Raw genomic sequence first — 19,138 nt, 5'->3', positions numbered from 1 at the left:
ATCAGTTACTACTTATTGTATAATTGTTAAAAAAAATCAAAATGACATATAGTCATTGAATTCTTTCCCAACTCAAAACTTCTTTAGATCATTAGAAAATAGAAACGAATTTTATCATCAATTCGTTTCTAGAAGTGAAATGTATTTATCATCTAAAAATAGGGATTTGGGAATTCAAACCATTCATATATGTCCTATAAAAGAAAAGTACAGCATCAAAATGTCAAAAAATTTGGATTCAACTCTTTCCATCATGGAGCACCCATGATTGGGTCAAGTTACATTTATTTTTGCAACAAATCATGGTAGTCACTAGTAAATAAAAGGTAAGAACATAACATAAAGCATTGGTCAAATGGTAATTTGGGAGTCAACTACAGTAAAAGTCCATTTCTATAAGTTCAGTTCCCCACCTCCACCAATCAGTCTCTGTCTTTCAAAATCCTAGTTGAGATTTTTAACAAATTACAAACCAAGGTTTTGTCTGAAGCAAAGCACAGACAAACTCACACACTCTCTTCTTCTCTCTCTCTACTGTAGATTTTTAAAAACAGAGGGGAGAGAGAGAGAGAGAGAGAGAGAAAGCAAAGCACTTGGGAAAAAAGGGGGGCAAAGAAAGGTACATTTGAGGAATGAGTAAAGCAAAAACCATATTGTCATTGCTGTTATTAGGGTTTTCTTCAAGCCTAGAGCTTTAAAGAGAGAGAGAGAAGACAAGCCCAAGATAGATTATTTTCATTGGAAACGAAAACCCATTTTCAAAATTTGAATAAAGAAAAGGTTATCTCAAAGACCCAGTAGTTGAAGAAGAAGAAGCAGCTGCATATATATACAAAAAGGGAAAATGGTAGCGAAATGCTGGTACCCATTTGATCAAATCGGAGGATCCGATTGAGCAGTCAGAGATCTTTGAGAGATTGAGCTCCAGGTAAGCTTCTTATTTGGTCGATTGGTCTGACATTTTGGTTTTAAATTTTGGGTGCGATTGATTGGGTTTTGAATTTTAGTTTTGGGTGGTTGCATATGAATGTGGGCATGTGGGTTTATCTATCTGGGTTTGGTCTGGCATTTGAATTTGGTTTTGTGGGTGGTTGAGCATTTTTTTCTATCTGGGTGTTGTTTGGATTGGCATTTGAGCTTGGTTCTGTGGAATCAGATCTGGGAAATAGTTGAATTTGATTTTCGAAGTTTTGGTTTCTGTTTTGGTAGAAGTGCTCGACTTCGAGTGCACTTTTGCAGTTGAGAATAGTCTTAGATTGAGATCTGATTGTGTATACTTGGTGTGCATTTTGGTCCAAAATTAGTAAGTTTCAGCTACCAAGCTTTTGCCTTTTTATTTGTAAAGGGTGTTGATTTAGAATGTGGGTTAGAAAAGTGTGAGGCTCTCATAGTTGTTTTGACTATTGAAATTTTCATCCGATTGAGCTCAAACAGTTTTGTGTCACTTGCAAAGAACTGGTATATTCATGTTGTGTACTCTCTTTTTATTTGGATTATGTGTTCTGAATGAATTAATCAGAATGCTGAGGGTCTGTGGCATTTGGGGCTGAAGATTACATCTTTTTATGAAGAGGCCTGTGGAGTAAAGGAACTAGAGTGGAGGAGAAAATGAAATCTGATACGCCTCTTGATTATGCGGTTTTCCAGTTGTCACCCAAGCATTCAAGGTGAGGAAAACAAGTCAGGGATCTTTTATTGTCAAGTTTCTTGATGATGCCTAAAGAAGCTGAATCCGGGGCTGAATTTGAAGCTGTATAGTTATTAATGTTTATCCTTTTTCCTTTTGGCAGATGTGAATTGTATGTTTCTAGTAATGGAAACACTGAGAAGCTAGCGTCTGGTTCAATCAAGCCATTTGTAACCCATTTAAAGGTTGCAGAGGAGCAGGTTGCCCTTGCAGTTCAGTCAATTAAACTTGAGGTTGAGAAACGTAAACATGCTGAGAAATGGTTCACAAAAGGAACACTTGAAAGGTTATTTGAGCTGCCAATTTAGATAATATTTAGTTGTTTAGATCCTTCTGTCCTTTTAAGATGTTTTATTAAGTTTTCTATTTTGACTTAACAAGCCCTATATGTTTTACAGGTTTGTGCGGTTTGTTAGTACACCGGAGGTACTAGAACTGGTCAATACCTTTGATGCAGAAATGTCCCAATTGGAATCTGCACGGAGAATATATTCTCAGGTATGGTCATTTGATCAGTTAACTATTTTTTTAATAATACCTTGATGGTAACCGCAATCACATTTACTTTCTGGTTAGACTGGTTTAACTTAATTTCTGAATTCCTGTATATCAGGGAATGGGAGGTCAACCTTCTGGTGCATTGGGTATGATCATCTCTTCTAACTCCACTTTTGAGATTTTAATCTTCAACCTGGAATTTGTTTGAGTCTGCTTTTGCAATCTAGGTTATTTTCCTTGAGGAATCGGGTGTGGTGTTGGAAGTAGATCATATTCCTCAGGTTAGAGATATATAGCATACCGATCCGCAGAGTGCTGAGGCAGATTTGTTAATGGCATGCGAAGGTGCTTTTTCTCATTTAGAAAATGCTTAGGTGTTTGCTAGTAGCCTAGTGCATTGTGCATTTTGGACTTGAGAGTTGGTAGCTGATTCATCTGGATGTTTCCTAGCTAACTTTGCACAAGAGTTAAACAGAACATGGGTAGCATGGATCGCTAAAAGACCTGGCTGCATGTTTCTTCTGACTAATCATTTTGGTGAGACTTAGTGCTGGTGGTGCTCAAATATGAAGTGAATTTCAGATATCCAGCTGAAAAATTTATATGAGATGTGATTAGAGTAACTGTAATCATCATAGAGGAAGACCCCCTTTGAAATCCTGATATGGAAGTGTCAATTGGGTATAATGTGGCAGACCCTGTGAGAATTTTCTTCTTCTGTTGTATATAGGCGTTGCAGTTGAATATTTGAATGCTCTTTCTCAAAAGTCCTCCCAGGCTGGTGATATTTGGGAGACTTCAAAGCTTTAACCTTGATGAGGAGGCTATCAAAGAGGATTAGTCGTTAGTCTTTGTAATTGTGTTAACTTTTTGCTTATGTTGGGATGCAATTTTGGACTTAGCCGTTTTGTTTGTGGCTGTATCTCAAAGGTAGATTGAGAACTTTTTAACCGGGTCAATTTAGGACGATCACATGTTTTGCGTGAGTGTATGAGGTCTTTATGCATTTTTTGTTTCCTCCAGCGATAACATAGAATGCAGCATGACTTACAGTTATCTAGGCTCTAGGATATCATAAAGATTACTTATTCGGGCATGGCATAATACTATGCCTGAAAAGTATTATAGAAGTCAGTGTGTCATCATACTTGTTTTTGTCTTCTATGTGAATCATCTATGTGCTGCTAATCTAACTTTGCATTTAGAAAATTGTTCAACTTGATCACTTGATAAAAAGGAAGTTCTGAAAAGATAATCTCAGTTCTTCTCAAAAGCATTTGACCTATGATTTTGTCCTTTTGAAATATCTATCATTTATTTATAATCGCTATATCCAGTTACATCTGGCTATTATTCTGAAGCATTGCTGACTTAGCTTTTGAATGGTTTGCTCAGGTGGGGATGGAAAAGGTAGCACAGCAGCCGCAGATGCAACAAAGTAATAGTTGGTCGAATTTGGATTTCTTTATAATTTTGTGTTTATTTATTAAATGTAGCATTTGTCGCATTACTTTTTTCATTTTGTCCATTACATATGGTTATAGTTAGAAGTTATGGAAGAAGTTGCTGTTGGTTGTGGCAATAGGAGATATTGAAAGATTTTGTTGCATTTATTTTTCAAATTCCCTTAGGTTGAACTTGACTCTAGAAAGTCAGCCATGGGAAGGTATTTCTGTTTGAGGTGATTTAAGATGGCTTTCTTTTTGGGCTGACTAAAATTTGGCCATGTTCATGAGATGATGATAGAAGCCTCTTTCATATGAATCTTTGGTCTGAGATGTTTGGAAATAATTAATTGTTGTTTCACATTAAAAGTCCAGTACAAAGTTGAGAGTGGCAGTTAATAACAAACAGTAGAGTTGACTGCATTTTAATTTGGAAAATTGGTCATAGCTCTGCTGTGTTCATTCAGGATAGTACGTAAGCATGTCAAGATGTATAATCTTGCTATTTTGAAACATCTACGTCCCAAAGTTGATTTCTCATGTTTATTCCTTAATATCATTCCTACAGGAAGGAGCTTTTAAGGGCTATTGATGTACGGCTGGTTGCAGTGAGGCAGGATCTATCCACAGCTTGTGCTCGTGCATCTGCTGCTGGTTTCAACCCTGATACAGTCTCCGAACTACAACTATTTGCAGATCAGTTTGGTGGCCATCGGTTACAGTAAGATTCTGGAAAATTCTATCTTCAAGTTTTATTTAAATAGCCCCCATTCTCTCCCTCTCTCTCCCCCCACCCCCCCCCCCCCCCCCCTTCTTGTGTGCGGGCATGCACTCACTTTCATATGCTTGTGTCTCAATGTCTGCTTGTGTGTCATCACATTAGCTCTCTTCCTATTTATCCATCCTTTAAACACTTTCCCACTTGATCTTGGCCTCAAAGTACATTCTGAAACTAGCTATTTAAGCATGTATACTTTCAACTGCTTCAGTTGAGGCTCTGCTTCGCCATTACTGGTACTTCATTGTTGTCAATGTTTGAGAGAAAAACTTGAGTGGGGTGCACAAATCACTCCATCATGCTGACATGGTGGCTCCAATCACTAATGCAAAGTGGTGTGTTAAAACGTCACGACACCACGTAGCCTGAATGGATTATCATTCACCACGTCAGTATGGGATCTGTTGTTCTCCTAATGTGAAATGTCATGATAATATCATGTACATTCAGTCTCTTCGATTCAAAAGAATAATCGGGGTGGCCTGATTGAAGTATGTATCTTACACATTAAGTGATTTTTGTTCAAAATCTCAGACAGCTGGAATAGCTAGGAATCTGTGACTTTCACGCGTTTCTTGTGAGGGAATGAGTTTTATGTGGGTGTCTGCATATTATTTGTTGGTCATAAAGTAGTATATACTTTCACTATTTGACAAGGACTTCCATAGACTTGCAAACAAACAGAAGCAACTATTTAGTGTTTGGTATGACTAGTGAGAATTTAGAAGCAAATGAATTGGGTCACAGATGGGTCCATTGTAAAGTGAAAGTTAAACCTTTCTTTCGAATAAAATAAGCCCAACCATAAATTATAGTTGTTGCCAAATGGCCCAAATAGGAAATAGTAGTTGGTAGATCTAGAAAAAAAAAATAGTTAAGCTGCTTGTCTCAATTTGGCAGGTATACAGTTACAAAGGCATTTTCCATTTGTCATATCTCAACTGACCTTGTACTTCTCACCTTAAAAAGATTTCATATTTAAGGCATTTCGTATTGTATTATTTTAATATTATATTTACAAGCTAACAAGTTTAGATTTGAAAATGTGTGCAGCGAAGCTAGTACAAAGTTTATATCTTTGTGGGAGAGAAGATCAGAGCTGATCAGCCCATGGAAGCCAGGTGGCGACGACAGACTCGTCCGAGCCTCATGCGAGTCCGACATGTCAATCGATGACCCTACCGAAGACACAACTGGGTTGCATCTAGAAGACCTATCAAAGCCATCCACGTGTCAACAGCCCAAGTCCGTTGCCAGCAACTTTCCCAGGCAACAACGTAACAACGTAACTGAGGAAGACAAAGACGGCGACAAGACCAAGAAGGTGGAAAACAAGGACGAGCCTCAGACCGAGCCAACGTTGGCGACTCAACAACCTGCGAGAAGGCTCAGCGTCCAGGACCGCATCAAGCTCTTTGAGAATAAGCAGGACAGTCCTACTGGTTCCAGCGGTGGCGGCAAACCCGTTGTTGCCAAACCTGCGGAGCTCCGGCGGCTGTCGTCTGATGTGTCATCGGCGCCTGCGGCCGTGCTTCGGAGATGGAGCGGTGCTAGTGACATGAGCATCGATTTGAGTGCTGACAAGAAAGACACTGAGAGCCCCTTGTGCACGCCATCTTCTATTTCCTCTGTTTCTCTATCAAGGGGAAATAGTATTGTATCTGGTGTGGCAGAGGGTAAGGACCGGAAGGCGCTGAATGACTCGGTGGATTCGAGTCTTTCTGGTAGAGTTGGCCATCTTGGGGTGAAAGATCAAGCCGAGGGGCAGATCGGGGCTGGGGTATTAGGTGAAGAGGAGGAGGTGGGGTCAAAGGTGAGGAACAATTTGAAGACGCAGGTGAGTTCCCAGACCCAATCCAAGTCTTCTATTGGCAAAACAGAGCAGGTTGCGTTAAGTGATCAAGGGGTTTCTCTAGAGAAGTTGAATATATCTTCTGCTAGCAAAGAGAGAAGTGGTGGGTCTAAGGATCAACCCGGTTCCGAGACACGGTCTATAGGATTTTCAAATCGGGCAGCGGTTGCTGGTGGGAAGAACCAGGTTGGGAGTGCTCCATCTGATGGTGGAACTGTGAATAGGGTTGAGGATTCTAGATCGAGAGATCAGTCAATGACTCAGTTACATCCTAGGGGATTCCAGGGTCATACCCGATCTTTCTCGGGGCAGTCTGAAGGTGGTTTTGGACGAAAACCTGATGAAGCCTCTTCAGGGCAGCTCAAAGGCATCCAGCCTGATCAATTACCTCCCCAGCCTCTGTGGAGATCGTTTTCTGGAGAGCTTGAGGAGGAGGTGGGAAGAAAGGACTTGACATCATCAGATAAGCAACAACTAAAAGTGGATAGTTCTGGAACTCAGAAAATGAAATTCCAGAAACCTGCTTCTGCCAGTCGTGAACAGAATAAGAGGTCACTGGGTAGGAGAGATGAAGGCGGAAACATCAAGTTGGATTTTATGGGTGATAAAGGTTCAGTGAATCAAGAGAGCCTTGCTACAATGTCAACAGCAGTAGAGCAAGTTCAGAGAGTAAGACAGACCAAGGGAAATCAGGAACTCAATGATGAACTTAAACTCAAGGCAAATGAGCTTGAAAAGCTTTATGCAGAGCACAAACTTAGGGTTCCTGTGGATCAGTCTAGTTTCGCTCGTAGAAGCAAGCCTGTGGATATGAAGAAGGAAGAGGCAGTAAGTTCACAACATAGAAAGCCAGCAGTGGAGGAGATTCCTCCTGCACAATTTGTTGACACCAGAGTCATGGAACCTGAGGGTAGTTCTAGTAACATGGCAAACTTCAATACTCCACCATTGAAGGTACCAAGTAACCAGGACTATGGTGATACTCCAAAGCAGAATTTCTCCGAGGTTGGATTCTCTCTTGATTCTAAAGGAAAATTCTATGAGAGGTACATGCAGAAAAGAGATGCTAAGCTGAGAGAAGAATGGGGTTCCAAAAGAGAAGAGAAGGAGGCCAAGTTGAAGGCCATGGAAGATAGCCTTGAACAAAGTAGGGCAGAGTTAAATGCCAACTTTTCAGGGTCAGCAGACAGACAGGATTCAGTATCCAGTGCTCGTCGACGCGCTGAGAAGCTCAGATCATTTAATTTTCGATCTAGTATGAAAAAGGAGCAGGTAATTCTGGTTAAGTCATCACGAAACTAGCAGTAAAATGAGCTGTTCAAGTTTGATTGTTTTTTTATCCTTTTATCTGACAAAGTGGTTGAAGATATATTTTGATTGCTGATTAAGGCTTGTATCTAAGGATGATATTTTTATGTATTGACAACAGCCAATAGATATTTTGATTGCTGATTAACATTTGTATCTAAGGATGATAGTTTTCTGTTTTGACAACAGCCATTAGATTCCGCCCCCTGGACCCCAACTGCACCAGCCCCTCGTTCATCAGCCAAAGTTTCCAACCTTAGTTCAGGGCGGCGAAGATTAGAATCAGATAATCCTCTTGTACAATCAGTTCCAAACTTTTCTGATTTAAGGAAAGAAAATACGAAGCCCTCTTCTGGAGTTAGCAAAGTAGCCGCTAACAAAATAGCTGCTCGCTCACAGGTCAGAAGCTATTCCCGCAGCAAGAGTAGTAGTGAAGATACAGTAATGTTCAAGGAAGAGAAGTCGCGGCGTTCTCAGTCCTTGAGGAAGAGTTCCGCTAATCCTGTAGAATTCAACACCTTGTCGCCAATGAACTCTGATGGGGTTGTCTTGGTGCCATTAAGATTTGACAAAGGGCAAACTGAGCAGGGCCCTTATGACAAATTTCCAGAAATTGTGGAGTCAAAATCCTTTCTTAGGAAGGGTAATGGGATAGGTACTGGTTCCGGAGTAAGTATTTCTAAGCTGAAAGGTTTCATGGCATCTGAGACCAGGAACAATGAAGAAGAATTTGATGAATTGGCCTTTGAGGCAGAAGATGCAGTAGATATGGCCAAGGAAGAAGAAGAAGAGGAAGAACTTGAAATGATGGTAGTTGAGGATGATGTTGATATGGATATCGGAAAACCGAGATCTAGTCAGGAATCTGACAAGTCTGGTAACTCCGGGTCTGATAATGTCAATTCTGTAAGATCTCTTTCTCAAGCAGACCCCACATCAGTTGCCGAGTTGCCTGCTGCGGTGCCTTCAACATTTCATGCTGTGGAGTCTGTGCCAGGCTCACCAGGGGAAAGCCCCATGTCATGGAACTTACAGATGCATCATCCGTTTTCCTACCAACATGAGACCTCTGATATTGATGCCTCTGTAGACTCTCCAATGGGGAGCCCTGCTTCTTGGAATTCTCATGGTCTTAGCCAAACAGATGTTGATGCAGCTCGAATGAGGAAGAAATGGGGAAGTGCTCAGAAACCTGTCCTTGCTACTAATTCATCACAAAATCAGTCACGCAAGGATATGACCAAAGGATTTAAACGGTTGTTAAAGTTCGGAAGAAAAAGTCGTGGGACAGATAATATGGCTGACTGGATCTCTGCTACGACTTCTGAAGGAGATGATGATACCGAAGATGGGCGAGATCCTGCCAACCGATCATCAGATGATTTGAGAAAGTCAAGAATGGGATTTGCACAGGGTCCCGATGATGGCTTCAATGAAACTGAGTTCAATGAAAGGGGTAAGTTACAGATATCCTAATGCCATTTTATCTTATGTATCCTGCCTGTTCCTAATTAAAGGTTTTCTTCATGCTATGGTTACTACCCCTGTGACTTGAGCTTGTTGGACACATGAAATCATCTGAGGATCTCAATTCAATATATTTTTTCTTGTTGAAGTTGATGATTTTTTTCTTTTATTTAGTATCCTTTATTGCGTTTTTGTCCATTTGATAAAAGAATGAACAGCTGATTTTTAAAATTGATCACTGTTTGCAGTTCAAGCATTAAGCTCTATCCCATCACCTCCGGTGAACTTTAAACTGAGGGAGGAGCATATTTCGGGAAGCTCATTAAAAGGTGATTGTGTATTAATGAAAATGTCTTATTATTATTTGGATATTGTGGCTATACTGTAGGAAACAAAAATTTCTATGCTAGCCCTGTTTTGGCAGATGAACCTGAAGCTGTGAAGAGCTCGTAAAACATTACGTGTATCATTGACAGCTCCAGTTCACTTGTTGGAATGGGTTATCAACTTGGCAATGGCAATTGCTTAGAGCCTTTCTGACAGGATACAATTTATGTTCTATATAACAGCTCCAAGATCATTCTTCTCGCTCTCATCATTCCGAAGCAAGGGAAGCGACTCAAAGTTGAGATAAGTACCACTTAGAGAATACCCCATCACAAGTGCTTGGATTATTCAAGGTAGGGTGTAAAGGGTGATCAGTTATAAGATACAAAAAGATTGATTAAGCACGATTCAGCCATCTAATATAAGATCGACGATGGGATTATGTATATGTTGGACTCACCAGGCTTGGTCATTTAGTTAGCTACATATGATGATAGTTGTGTTCAAAATGTGGTGTATATTCTATTGAACAATGAGTCGATTATTGGCTTAATGCAACTGTGGTTTTGGTAGTCTAGAGGCATTCTTTTTCTCTCCAATTTGGTGTAGCCTTTTTGTGATGTATATCTGCACTTTTGTTAGAATCAGCAGTGTTGACAGTTTAAGGAGAGTGATATGATTATCCGGAATAGTAGCTTGTAATACAAACACCGCTTTTTCCTCGTCATCTCCTGTTGGGTATTTTTCTTTTTCTTTTTTGGTGAAGTCGATCTGCAACAAATTAATACCTATTCCAAGCTTTTAACTTTTAAGTAGTTCATTAGAACTGTATCGACTCTTCATGGGACTTATAGTGAGGAGTTTGGATGTTCTGATAAATTTTTATTTTTGAATTTAACAGAGTGAATTATTAACCATCTTTGTTTGGATAGATTTCAGATGAGAATGGAAAAAATTTCTTCATTGTTTTTACGATGTATTAAAATAAGAAAGGCAAAAAATGAGGATGTAACCCTAGCTGCGTAGAGAGCGAAGTCGGAGAGGAAAACCTGAGATCTTTCTTCTCGTTCGGTAGCGGTCCGATGTCAATCCTAGCGGTTGCCTCGCTGTTGTTGTGATGCTACCAGAAGGGAACGGTTGTTATACTGCCCTTTGCCTTCTGGGAGACTGGGACGGTTTACTTTAGGTGGCAGTGAGTCGTTGGCATCAAATCGAAACCAAATCTCTGAGGCGAGGAAAGTCGTGGTGCTTCAAGGGACAAAGACCGGCGGCGTGGGCTGGGTTTGGGTTTGATCCAAATTTGCTCCAGGCGCAGGCGGTAATGGTGGCATCGGGGATCAGTTGATGGTCTAGAGCGCGTGGGACCCAAACTCGGTTAGTTGTGTTATGTGTCTATGCTTAGCAAGAGCTATTCTATAAACCTTTCTAGAAATATTTGATTCCAACGTACCACAATTGCATGCTCGATTGACTTTTGGAAATTTATTACCAATAGGGCGAAGTGTTTTTATTTAATATAGACTACTTGGTGCTCAAAACAGTGTTAAACAGAGTAGTCTCTTTGTACTATTCTATACTCAAGTTAAGGTCATATATGAAAAGTTTATGAATCCTTTAGTTATATATATATATATATATATATATATATATATATATATATATATATATACAGGCGTTCTTGGTTGCGGACGTCCGTACCTAAGGATTAGGTACGGATTTATATTTTTCCCCCCTTTCCGATCACACATTTAGATCTTAACCGTTCAGTTTTTAAGTCCTAATGTATAGATCATCTCTGCAAAATTTCAGCCAAATTGGTGATCGTTAAGGCATTCAAAACTGCAATTTACAACAATAAATACGAACGGTTCCGGTTCGACAGATTCGAGCCATGTCAAACTCTTTTTTTTCCCTTCTATTTTTATTTCTTTTCCAGAATATATGAACTACCAGATTTACCCCTCCAAAGTTAAAGGGGTTAACGATTTTACTGTTGCTAGGTACGAAAGTTGGGTTGAGCTTAAATCAACAGGTACCATTTTGATGTTTTTCAAAACATAGGTATGAAAGTTAATAGTTCAGAAAAGTTCAGAAATTGTTTGGACGATTTTCCCTTAAAAGTATGTTGGTGCTTAATTTTAAGGTACCAATGTGATAGTTTTAAAATATTAGGAACCAAAGTGTCGAACAACTCAAATTTCAGGAACTGTTTGTGTTTGTGATAAAAACTCTGATTGAAATAGCCATATGCAGTTATAGTCAAGTTCCGATAGAAAACTCACTCACAATGTCGAAGGTTTTGAGCATTGTTGTGTTTATATATTGAGCTGAGATGAAAAGCCTTATACATATATGGTTAGGAAGATTGGCCGCAATCTGAGCTACACCACCCACCACTAGCCTACCATCCTTGGAAATCATTTGAAATTTGCTTTTCCTATTCTTATTGAAATATTGACAAATAGGAATTGGAAAAGTCTCAACAAACAGTTTTCCTTACAATGTTTTATTTTTTAATTTTTGAAAGGAAACGATAAAATTTTGTTCATAACTGATTATATTACAGAAAAACTGTTTCCCTGACAGGCTCACAGAGATTTCAACTTGAAATCCGAGGTGGCCCTGCATGCCCTAATTTAGAAGAAATTCTATCAAAAATTAGGCAGAACCACTCCTAAGAATGGACTGCCCACTCCTTAACTCATGGAGCCTACATGCTCCTCACAGTTCACAACCAAACTCCATAACTAGATATGAAACAATATAAATCTAAATCATCTCAAATTTACAATTTACACAAGTGCTTAGTAATAAGAGCAATCTAATTAGCAAGGTATACAAGAATAATTTATCAAGATAAACAAATTCTACAATGCGGAAGTGGTATCGACAATTATGCCTCGACTCCAAGTACGTCCGATCTCAACTAGTCTAGTCTGCGAATTGGACATTTGAAACTGAATGACTCAGGAAAAAGTATTTGAAAAATATTAGCGTGAGTGGACAAAAATAATAATCTTAAATGAAAGAAATTTACAAAGATTTAATACTTTCCCAAAATATACTTTCCTTAAAACCAAGCATACAATCGATTTATAAGAAAAGTTCTTCAAAAGCTGGAGCTCATGTTTGGGGTGAAGGGATGAGGGTGGAGAGTAGAGAACGAGAGTGAGACTAAAGCAGCCGCCATGGATTTGAAAAAAATAAATGGATTAAAACATGAAGGGACAAAAATACCCTTTAAATTATGCAACATGGTAACCTCCGCAATGGAGCTAACCACACTAGGTATAAATATTTGGTCGGGGTCAGAATCTCAGGTACCATTATGATATTTTTTAAACTTGAAGTACAAAAGTTTAGAATGGCTGAAACGTCAGGTATTGTACAGACAATTTTCCCTTTCTTTATTGTAGTTATTTGTGTTGTACTCTTCTTTATTTGTTTTTTCTGAGAAGAAAAAAAACTTTATTCAACTAAAGAAACGATTACAAAATATGGGAATGACCGGTATTAGACATAAACTTTCCACTTTCTTCCCTACTACTATAACTAGTTATGAGTCTATCATCATTGATGACATCCTTGAGCCGAAAGAGTCAAACCCCCAATCAAACATGACACCCCTCTAGCCGGGCTACACCCTGAGCTACAACATGTGTAGCACCATTGGCACTCCGAGAAACATGGTAAATACTCTGAGTTCCAATTGATGCCAACAGTAGCCTGACTTTCTCCACCAAAACTCACTCCTCAGCTAAACAATCATCACTACAATTCATGATCATAACCGCCTCCAAGAAATCTGTTTCAATTCTCTCAGGCTCTCAACCACGCTTTTACATAGCTTCAAGCCCCACGATTAGCGCTTGTAGCTTTGCAACACGTAAAAAGTTAGAAGTCTCCCTTGATTATGCTCACCCACATCCAACCAAAGATTACCTTCATTACCTCTAACAACAGCCCCCATTCCAACCTATGCCCCATTATTAATAACAGAAGCATCGCAATTTAATTTCAACAAACTCGGCCAGGTACTACTACTGGTGCTAAGCACTTACTGAACACTTTAGACATTTTTAGCAAAGCTACTGGACAACAGATAAACTATAACAAATCTACTCTTTATTTCTCTCATAATATTCCTTCTCATACCAGATGTCGTCTTAGTAACATTATGAATATTCAACATAAGACAACTTTGGATAGATATCTTGGTATCAATAATATTATTTTCTAAAAAGACCCTGTTAATTCAAAAGACCTGATTCTGAAAATGCAAAAGAAGCTAGCTAGTTGGAAAGGGAATTCTCTTTCCTGTGGTGATAAGTTAACTCTACTTAAAGCAAACCTCTCTGGTTTACCCAATCATGTTTTATCCTTCTTTAGGTGTCCCTCTTAAGTTTCTAAGCATTTAGATGCTGAAAGTAGGAATTTTTTCTGGGGTAATACCACTCAAGTTCATGTGGCTTGGTCTGCTATCTGCACCTAGTACACTAAAAACAAGCGCACAATTTAACCCTGAAAAATGTAGTTGTTAGTATAGAATAAGTATGGATCGTTTAAGCCTGAGATTGAGGGTATACCTGTAATTGCATAAAGAAACAAAGAATTAATACAAGTATAAAGTATTATTTACAAAAATAAAACAAAGAATAAAAATATATACAAGTAAACACAAATAGGGTGGTTTAGAATTATAAATTTGAAAATTAAAATAAATCAAATAAAGAAAATGTAAAAACACATATACAAGGTTGGAACGCCAGGAACAAAAATCAAAACCACATCTATATGAATGAAATCAAATTACAATTCCTATAGTTGATTATCTATGTCATGAGAAAGAAGTTGACCATGTGAAACGTTAATAAGCAAACGATTTCCCATATTTTACTTTCCTTGAATGTTTAATCTAAGTGAAAGCACCTAAATTAAACCTATTGAATATGCAATCATAGTCTAGAAAGCTAGCTAATCAAGAACACATTCAACGCATGAAGAATAAAGAAATGATGTCAACCAAAGTGCACAACCTAGTATGAAAAAGTTCTTCTATTTGCAATCCTCCTTAATTGATTTCGACTTTTGTCCAAAGCCTTTACTACTTATGATTTAGGTTCACAAAACTTTTAGGTGATTTGTTAACCTAAATCAAGCTCCAATTACATGAATATATCCTAAGTGTGCACTTGAAGAACATAAACATATAAAAGTTTTATGTAAAACAAAAGCAATTAAGCAATCTCACATAAGCAACATAGAAATCAACATATAGAAATCACAACTTTATTATCAAAGCATAGAGACGGGCTTTAAAGTTTGACCTTAACGTTATGTTAACTAGAATTCATAACTCTACGAATCAAATTACAAAGGAAAACAAAAGAAAGTATGAAATACATCGTGAAAGATGAATGACAAAGCCTTGAGATGAAGAACTTGAAGATCCTTGAAAGCAAGCAATCTTCTAGGGACGACACAAGGGTGGATGACAGCTAGGATCTTGATGTATTGCATGACTTCTTCTCCTCATTGGTTGAGACGCAGAGCTTCTGAAGACTAGAGAATGGAGAGAATTTTTGGTGTTTAGAATTATGGGAGAAGTGGTGTGTGAAGTGTTTGGTAGGCTTGCAGGGTGCATCTATATATAGGAGATGTATGGGGATTCTGGATCCTTCTTTTCATTTTTAGGAATTATCTAATTGATCCATATAGCATTAGCCAATAATATAATTCCACGTCATCCTCCCTGTGTCATCCAACCAATGGGAAGCCTCCAAAATAATACCTTGATTTAAGGGACATTATTTTTGCATTAATTACATGATTATTTTCTAATTTATCTCCTCAATTTCAGCCAAGAGTGAATGTGGACTTCAAGGAATGTATCTGGACTTGTTTTCAACCTTTCTGCATGTTGTAATCCCTTGAAATTCTCCTTCATTATTTGTAGAAGTCTCCCTTTGGCCACAATCATGTCTAGATGCATTTAGGATTTAATTGAGATGTCATTATCTAGATATATACTTGAAATTCAGTCAAAATCAGTCTATGTCTAATAGGACTCCAGATTTGATTTTTAATCATCTTTTCTTGTCAAAAATGACTCCCAATCCATATCACCTTTATAGAGGACGTTTTGAGCTTGTTCTTGGGCTCTCCTAGTCCACCCAGGTATCCTATTGTGATCAGGACTCCTAGTCCAATGAGGACTCTTCACATGAAATGTTCTTGAACCTTCCGAAGTCTTCTTTTGCTTTCCTAGTTCAACTGGGACTCCTTGTGTCATTAGGATTCATTTTCCTGGCAAAAGTAGGTTTCCTAGTCCAACTAAGACTCTACATTTTTTGCCATTTTTCTTCATTTCTCTGATCATGTTTCCTAGTTGACCTAAGATTCGTACTTTGACTGGGTTTCCTAGTCTGACCTAAGGATTTCCTAGCTGGACCAGGAAAACTTCATTTGTTAATTTTAGCTCATTTCTACATCTCTCGTGCTTTGCCTCTATCATTTCCAACGTTCCCTTGCTTCTCATGTGCCTTTAAGCTCATTTCTTCTCAATTTGTTCCAAGGTACCTAAAAATAGAAACTTTATTAAAATTGATTTATTTAAGGAAATAACTATTAAAACATCGCATTAAAATGCTTCTATCAGCACCCCCAAAGTTAAAAGGGGGGTAGGTCTAAGGACCTTCTCTCATTTCAATCAAGCTGCTCTAGTGAAATTAGGCTGGAAGATTCTTACTGATCATGATAATCTTTGGGTTTAGCTGATCAAAGCCAAATATTTGCCACATTCTTCCATTTGAACTGCCCCTAAAAGGCTAATTCTTCTCTAGTTTGGAGGAGTATTTTAGATTCCCTTAAGCTTCTTTCTTCTGGTATTCGCTATAGCTAGATCATTAGTGATGGTCTTTTTGTTAATTTTTGGCATTCTAATTGGGTACTCCCTTTTCCTTTAATTAATCTTCTTTCGGATTCACATAAACAATCAGTGAATCATTAGGAGGTAGTAGCTGATTACTTGCTGAATAGGAAATGGATTGTTCAAAAAATTTCTTTTTAGTCCTTCCTACTAATATTGTTTTTAAAATTCAATCAATCCCAGTACCTTTTTTCTCTTGTCCTAATGAAATGATTTGGGGACCTTCTGGTAGTGGTAAATTCACCTGCAAATTTGCTTCTAATCTCCTTTTGCAGAATACTGCTACTCATACCACCTTTGCCCTGCTACAAAAGTTCTGTTTCCACATCTTACCTCCTAAAATTAAAGTTTTTGGTTGGCAATTACTTCGAAAGCGTATTATTACTAGAGATCAAATTTTCACAAATTAGAAAATTCATAGACAGTGTCCGGTTTGTAATTCTTATACTGGAACTCTTGATCATCTTTTCTTCTTCTGTCCTGAATCCCAAAAGCTTTGGTACTCCATTTTTTTCAATCTCAATCCCCATTCCCGACATCATTCTTTTATTGAGTGGCTTCATTTCCTTTCCACTATCTCTTCTCAAGATAATAATCTCTTCAGTATAGCTTTAAATACTGCTTATTTTATTTGGAGAGCAAGAAATGACCTTATTTTTAGAAATAAACATTTTTCTACTACCAGCATTCTATATACGGCAGCTTCTTCCTTTTCTAACTAGCTATTCTAAGTTAAATTCTCCTTATCCAAAGGACAAAATCTAAACCAATGTTTTAAAAGACTAAGGCGTAGCCGAGGCGTTTTCTGGAGAGCCTCAGTAAGACGTTCGCCTTGAGGCATAAGGCGTAAGCCTTACGTATAAATGATTAAATTGCATTACATAGAACTCGGCACTAGTATTTCCAATTACCAAACATTCATATGATTCAATATCAAACATTCAATGATTCAATTACCATTCAATTACCGTTCAAAATATACAAAAGATAATTAAAACAAATGGACACAACCATGAATATAATTGACAAAATAAACCAATCATGAGTGACTTCTATTCTAAAATCTCCACCAAATATAGACCAACAATCACTTTTTATTAACTAATTTCAAGAAATAAAGCACTAACCAGCCCTGCTTGAACGGCGGCAACGGAAACTCCCAGCTCTTCCCTCGTAGAACTGCACTCATAAACCTAAACAGCCAACATTATTGATTTATATAAAAGCCTAAATGACAGAAAGTTCATGTGATCATTTGGCGACAGAAAGTTCATGTGATCATTTGGCGAGAGAAAGTTCATGTGATTATTCGGCTAAAGAAAGAAACCCAAATCTGTAACCGAAGCTTTTCGATTAGGAACCTTGTCTCATATGATCGAGGAGTGAAAGGAAGGAAAAAAAAGTGAATCAAAAGGAACCCTGTTTCATAATATAGCAGGGTAGTGAATCAAACATTGCATTACAAATTCAAATTTCAATTCCAATTGCACATAACAAAGAAACACGAAACCATCCAAAGAAAACAAGGAAAGTTGATCGAAACATGATTTAATCTCCTTATCTTCAAATCGAACAACAACTCTCTAACTCTCTTCAAATAGAATGTATTTCTTGCTCCAATTTTGCAAAAAGCCTCCTTTATAACCAAATTCTTGAGAAAACTTATGGGCTCTTCATGATTTTATCAAATTTTTGAGTAAGCTATTGAGAATTTGGGATGGGCTGCTGTGAGCCCCAGAAAATTCAAAGGTATTAGTGAGATCGTTTAAGGAATTAATTTTTCGACCTCGATGGTTATTTAAATACTCGAGAATAATTTTTGGAATTTTTCATAAGGTGAAATTCTTGATTTAAGGGTTTGAGAGTAAAGTACACGACACGACGATTTCGTGGGAATTTACGGGGAATTTTTTGGATACCCTAGCTAATTTCTACGGATTTTGGAATTTTAGGGATTAAAGAAATTATTAAAGGAAATAGAAAATCACATGGAGTGATCTAAGCCGTTTAGTTGCTCACCGCTTCATCTCAGCCCTTGGATTCCAGTTGGGTTTGGCTATAAATAGCCTTTGATCAGATCGAACGATTTAAAAGAATCGAGAAGAAACCAGGCCTCTCGACCCGCGAAGGAGACCGGCAACCCGATCGGAACTTCCGCTTCCGGTCATATCACAATGGTGGACCACCGGAGTTTGCTTCGTCTCGACGGCGCAGACGTACTTCTGGCCACGGATCGTCCATGCACAGACTGTGGAGAAAGATTCGAAGTTTGGAAGCATGAAGCTTTTCCGGTGTTCCTCAGCTTTTTAGGCGACTCCGGCATCGTTTAGGTCGTCTGAGGTATGAAATGTAATCCTCTCGGTGAACTCTACATATAGGTATATCTATTTTTTGATTTTGGTTGGGTTTTGACGGATTGATCTTTTGGATGCCATCGGCCTCCTCTGAGACCCCAGACCATGGCAGCGATTTCAAGCTTCTGGGTTTGTTTCCTATGTCTTGGAGCACCATTTGAGGTTTGGGGAAGCTAAGTTTGGCATCCAGTAATGCTAGGGTCCTTGCTGCACTTCGGACTGAAAGAGAGGACTAGGATGCACTCTGCCCTCTGTTTGAAATTCACCAAGCATTGTTAGGCCTCGTTGATTGCTTGCTGACTAAGTCTTTGTGACTTATCTCTTTATTATCGTGTTTGTTATTTCCTTGTTAATAACACCCTAGTTTGTAGGGTTAAGATTAGGTTTTGAATTTTTCTTCCTCTCGTTAACCACGTTTGTAGGACATGTAAAATGTGGATGCAGTTTGTTATCATTCCTGTTTGTAATGGCTGTTTAAAGCCACGGTTGTTTCA

General features: G+C 38.3%; 1 protein-coding gene across 3 annotated transcripts; it reads left to right on the top strand.

The window, feature by feature from the left end:
* Window positions 1-457: 457 nt before the first annotated feature.
* LOC112186039 lies at window positions 458-10,112 on the top strand. Of its 3 annotated transcripts, none has more exons than XM_024324391.2 (11): window positions 458-928; window positions 1,572-1,667; window positions 1,791-1,973; window positions 2,086-2,185; window positions 2,301-2,331; window positions 3,581-3,623; window positions 4,199-4,351; window positions 5,462-7,532; window positions 7,758-9,024; window positions 9,284-9,364; window positions 9,605-10,112. In XM_024324391.2, the coding sequence occupies exons 2-11, from the start codon at window positions 1,609-1,611 to the stop codon at window positions 9,667-9,669; spliced, it is 4,053 nt and encodes a 1,350-aa protein (XP_024180159.1). In that variant the 5' UTR covers window positions 458-928; window positions 1,572-1,608; the 3' UTR covers window positions 9,670-10,112. The 3 variants fall into 3 exon arrangements, with proteins under 3 accessions (XP_024180159.1, XP_024180158.1, XP_024180160.1); XM_024324390.2 differs by having other exon boundaries at window positions 1,520-1,667; XM_024324392.2 differs by lacking the exons at window positions 458-928; window positions 1,572-1,667; window positions 1,791-1,973; window positions 2,086-2,185; window positions 2,301-2,331 and adding an exon at window positions 2,417-2,530.
* The last annotated feature ends 9,026 nt before the right edge of the window (window positions 10,113-19,138 follow it).

The sequence above is a fragment of the Rosa chinensis genome, chromosome 2 (assembly GCF_002994745.2).
Source record: "Rosa chinensis cultivar Old Blush chromosome 2, RchiOBHm-V2, whole genome shotgun sequence".
NCBI lineage: Eukaryota > Viridiplantae > Streptophyta > Magnoliopsida > Rosales > Rosaceae > Rosa > Rosa chinensis.
Note: the sequence above shows the minus strand (reverse complement) of the source record. Positions and strands in the feature narration are given on the sequence as shown.

Excerpts from the sequence above, each read along its gene's own strand:
- LOC112186039 (XM_024324391.2), top strand. The coding sequence starts at position 1,609 with ATGAAATCTGATACGCCTCTTGATTATGCGGTTTTCCAGTTGTCACCC. Across the intron at positions 1,974-2,085 it reads ACAAAAGGAACACTTGAAAG|GTTTGTGCGGTTTGTTAGTA; the intron begins GTTATTTGAGCT and ends TATGTTTTACAG. Across the intron at positions 7,533-7,757 it reads CTAGTATGAAAAAGGAGCAG|CCATTAGATTCCGCCCCCTG; the intron begins GTAATTCTGGTT and ends TTTTGACAACAG.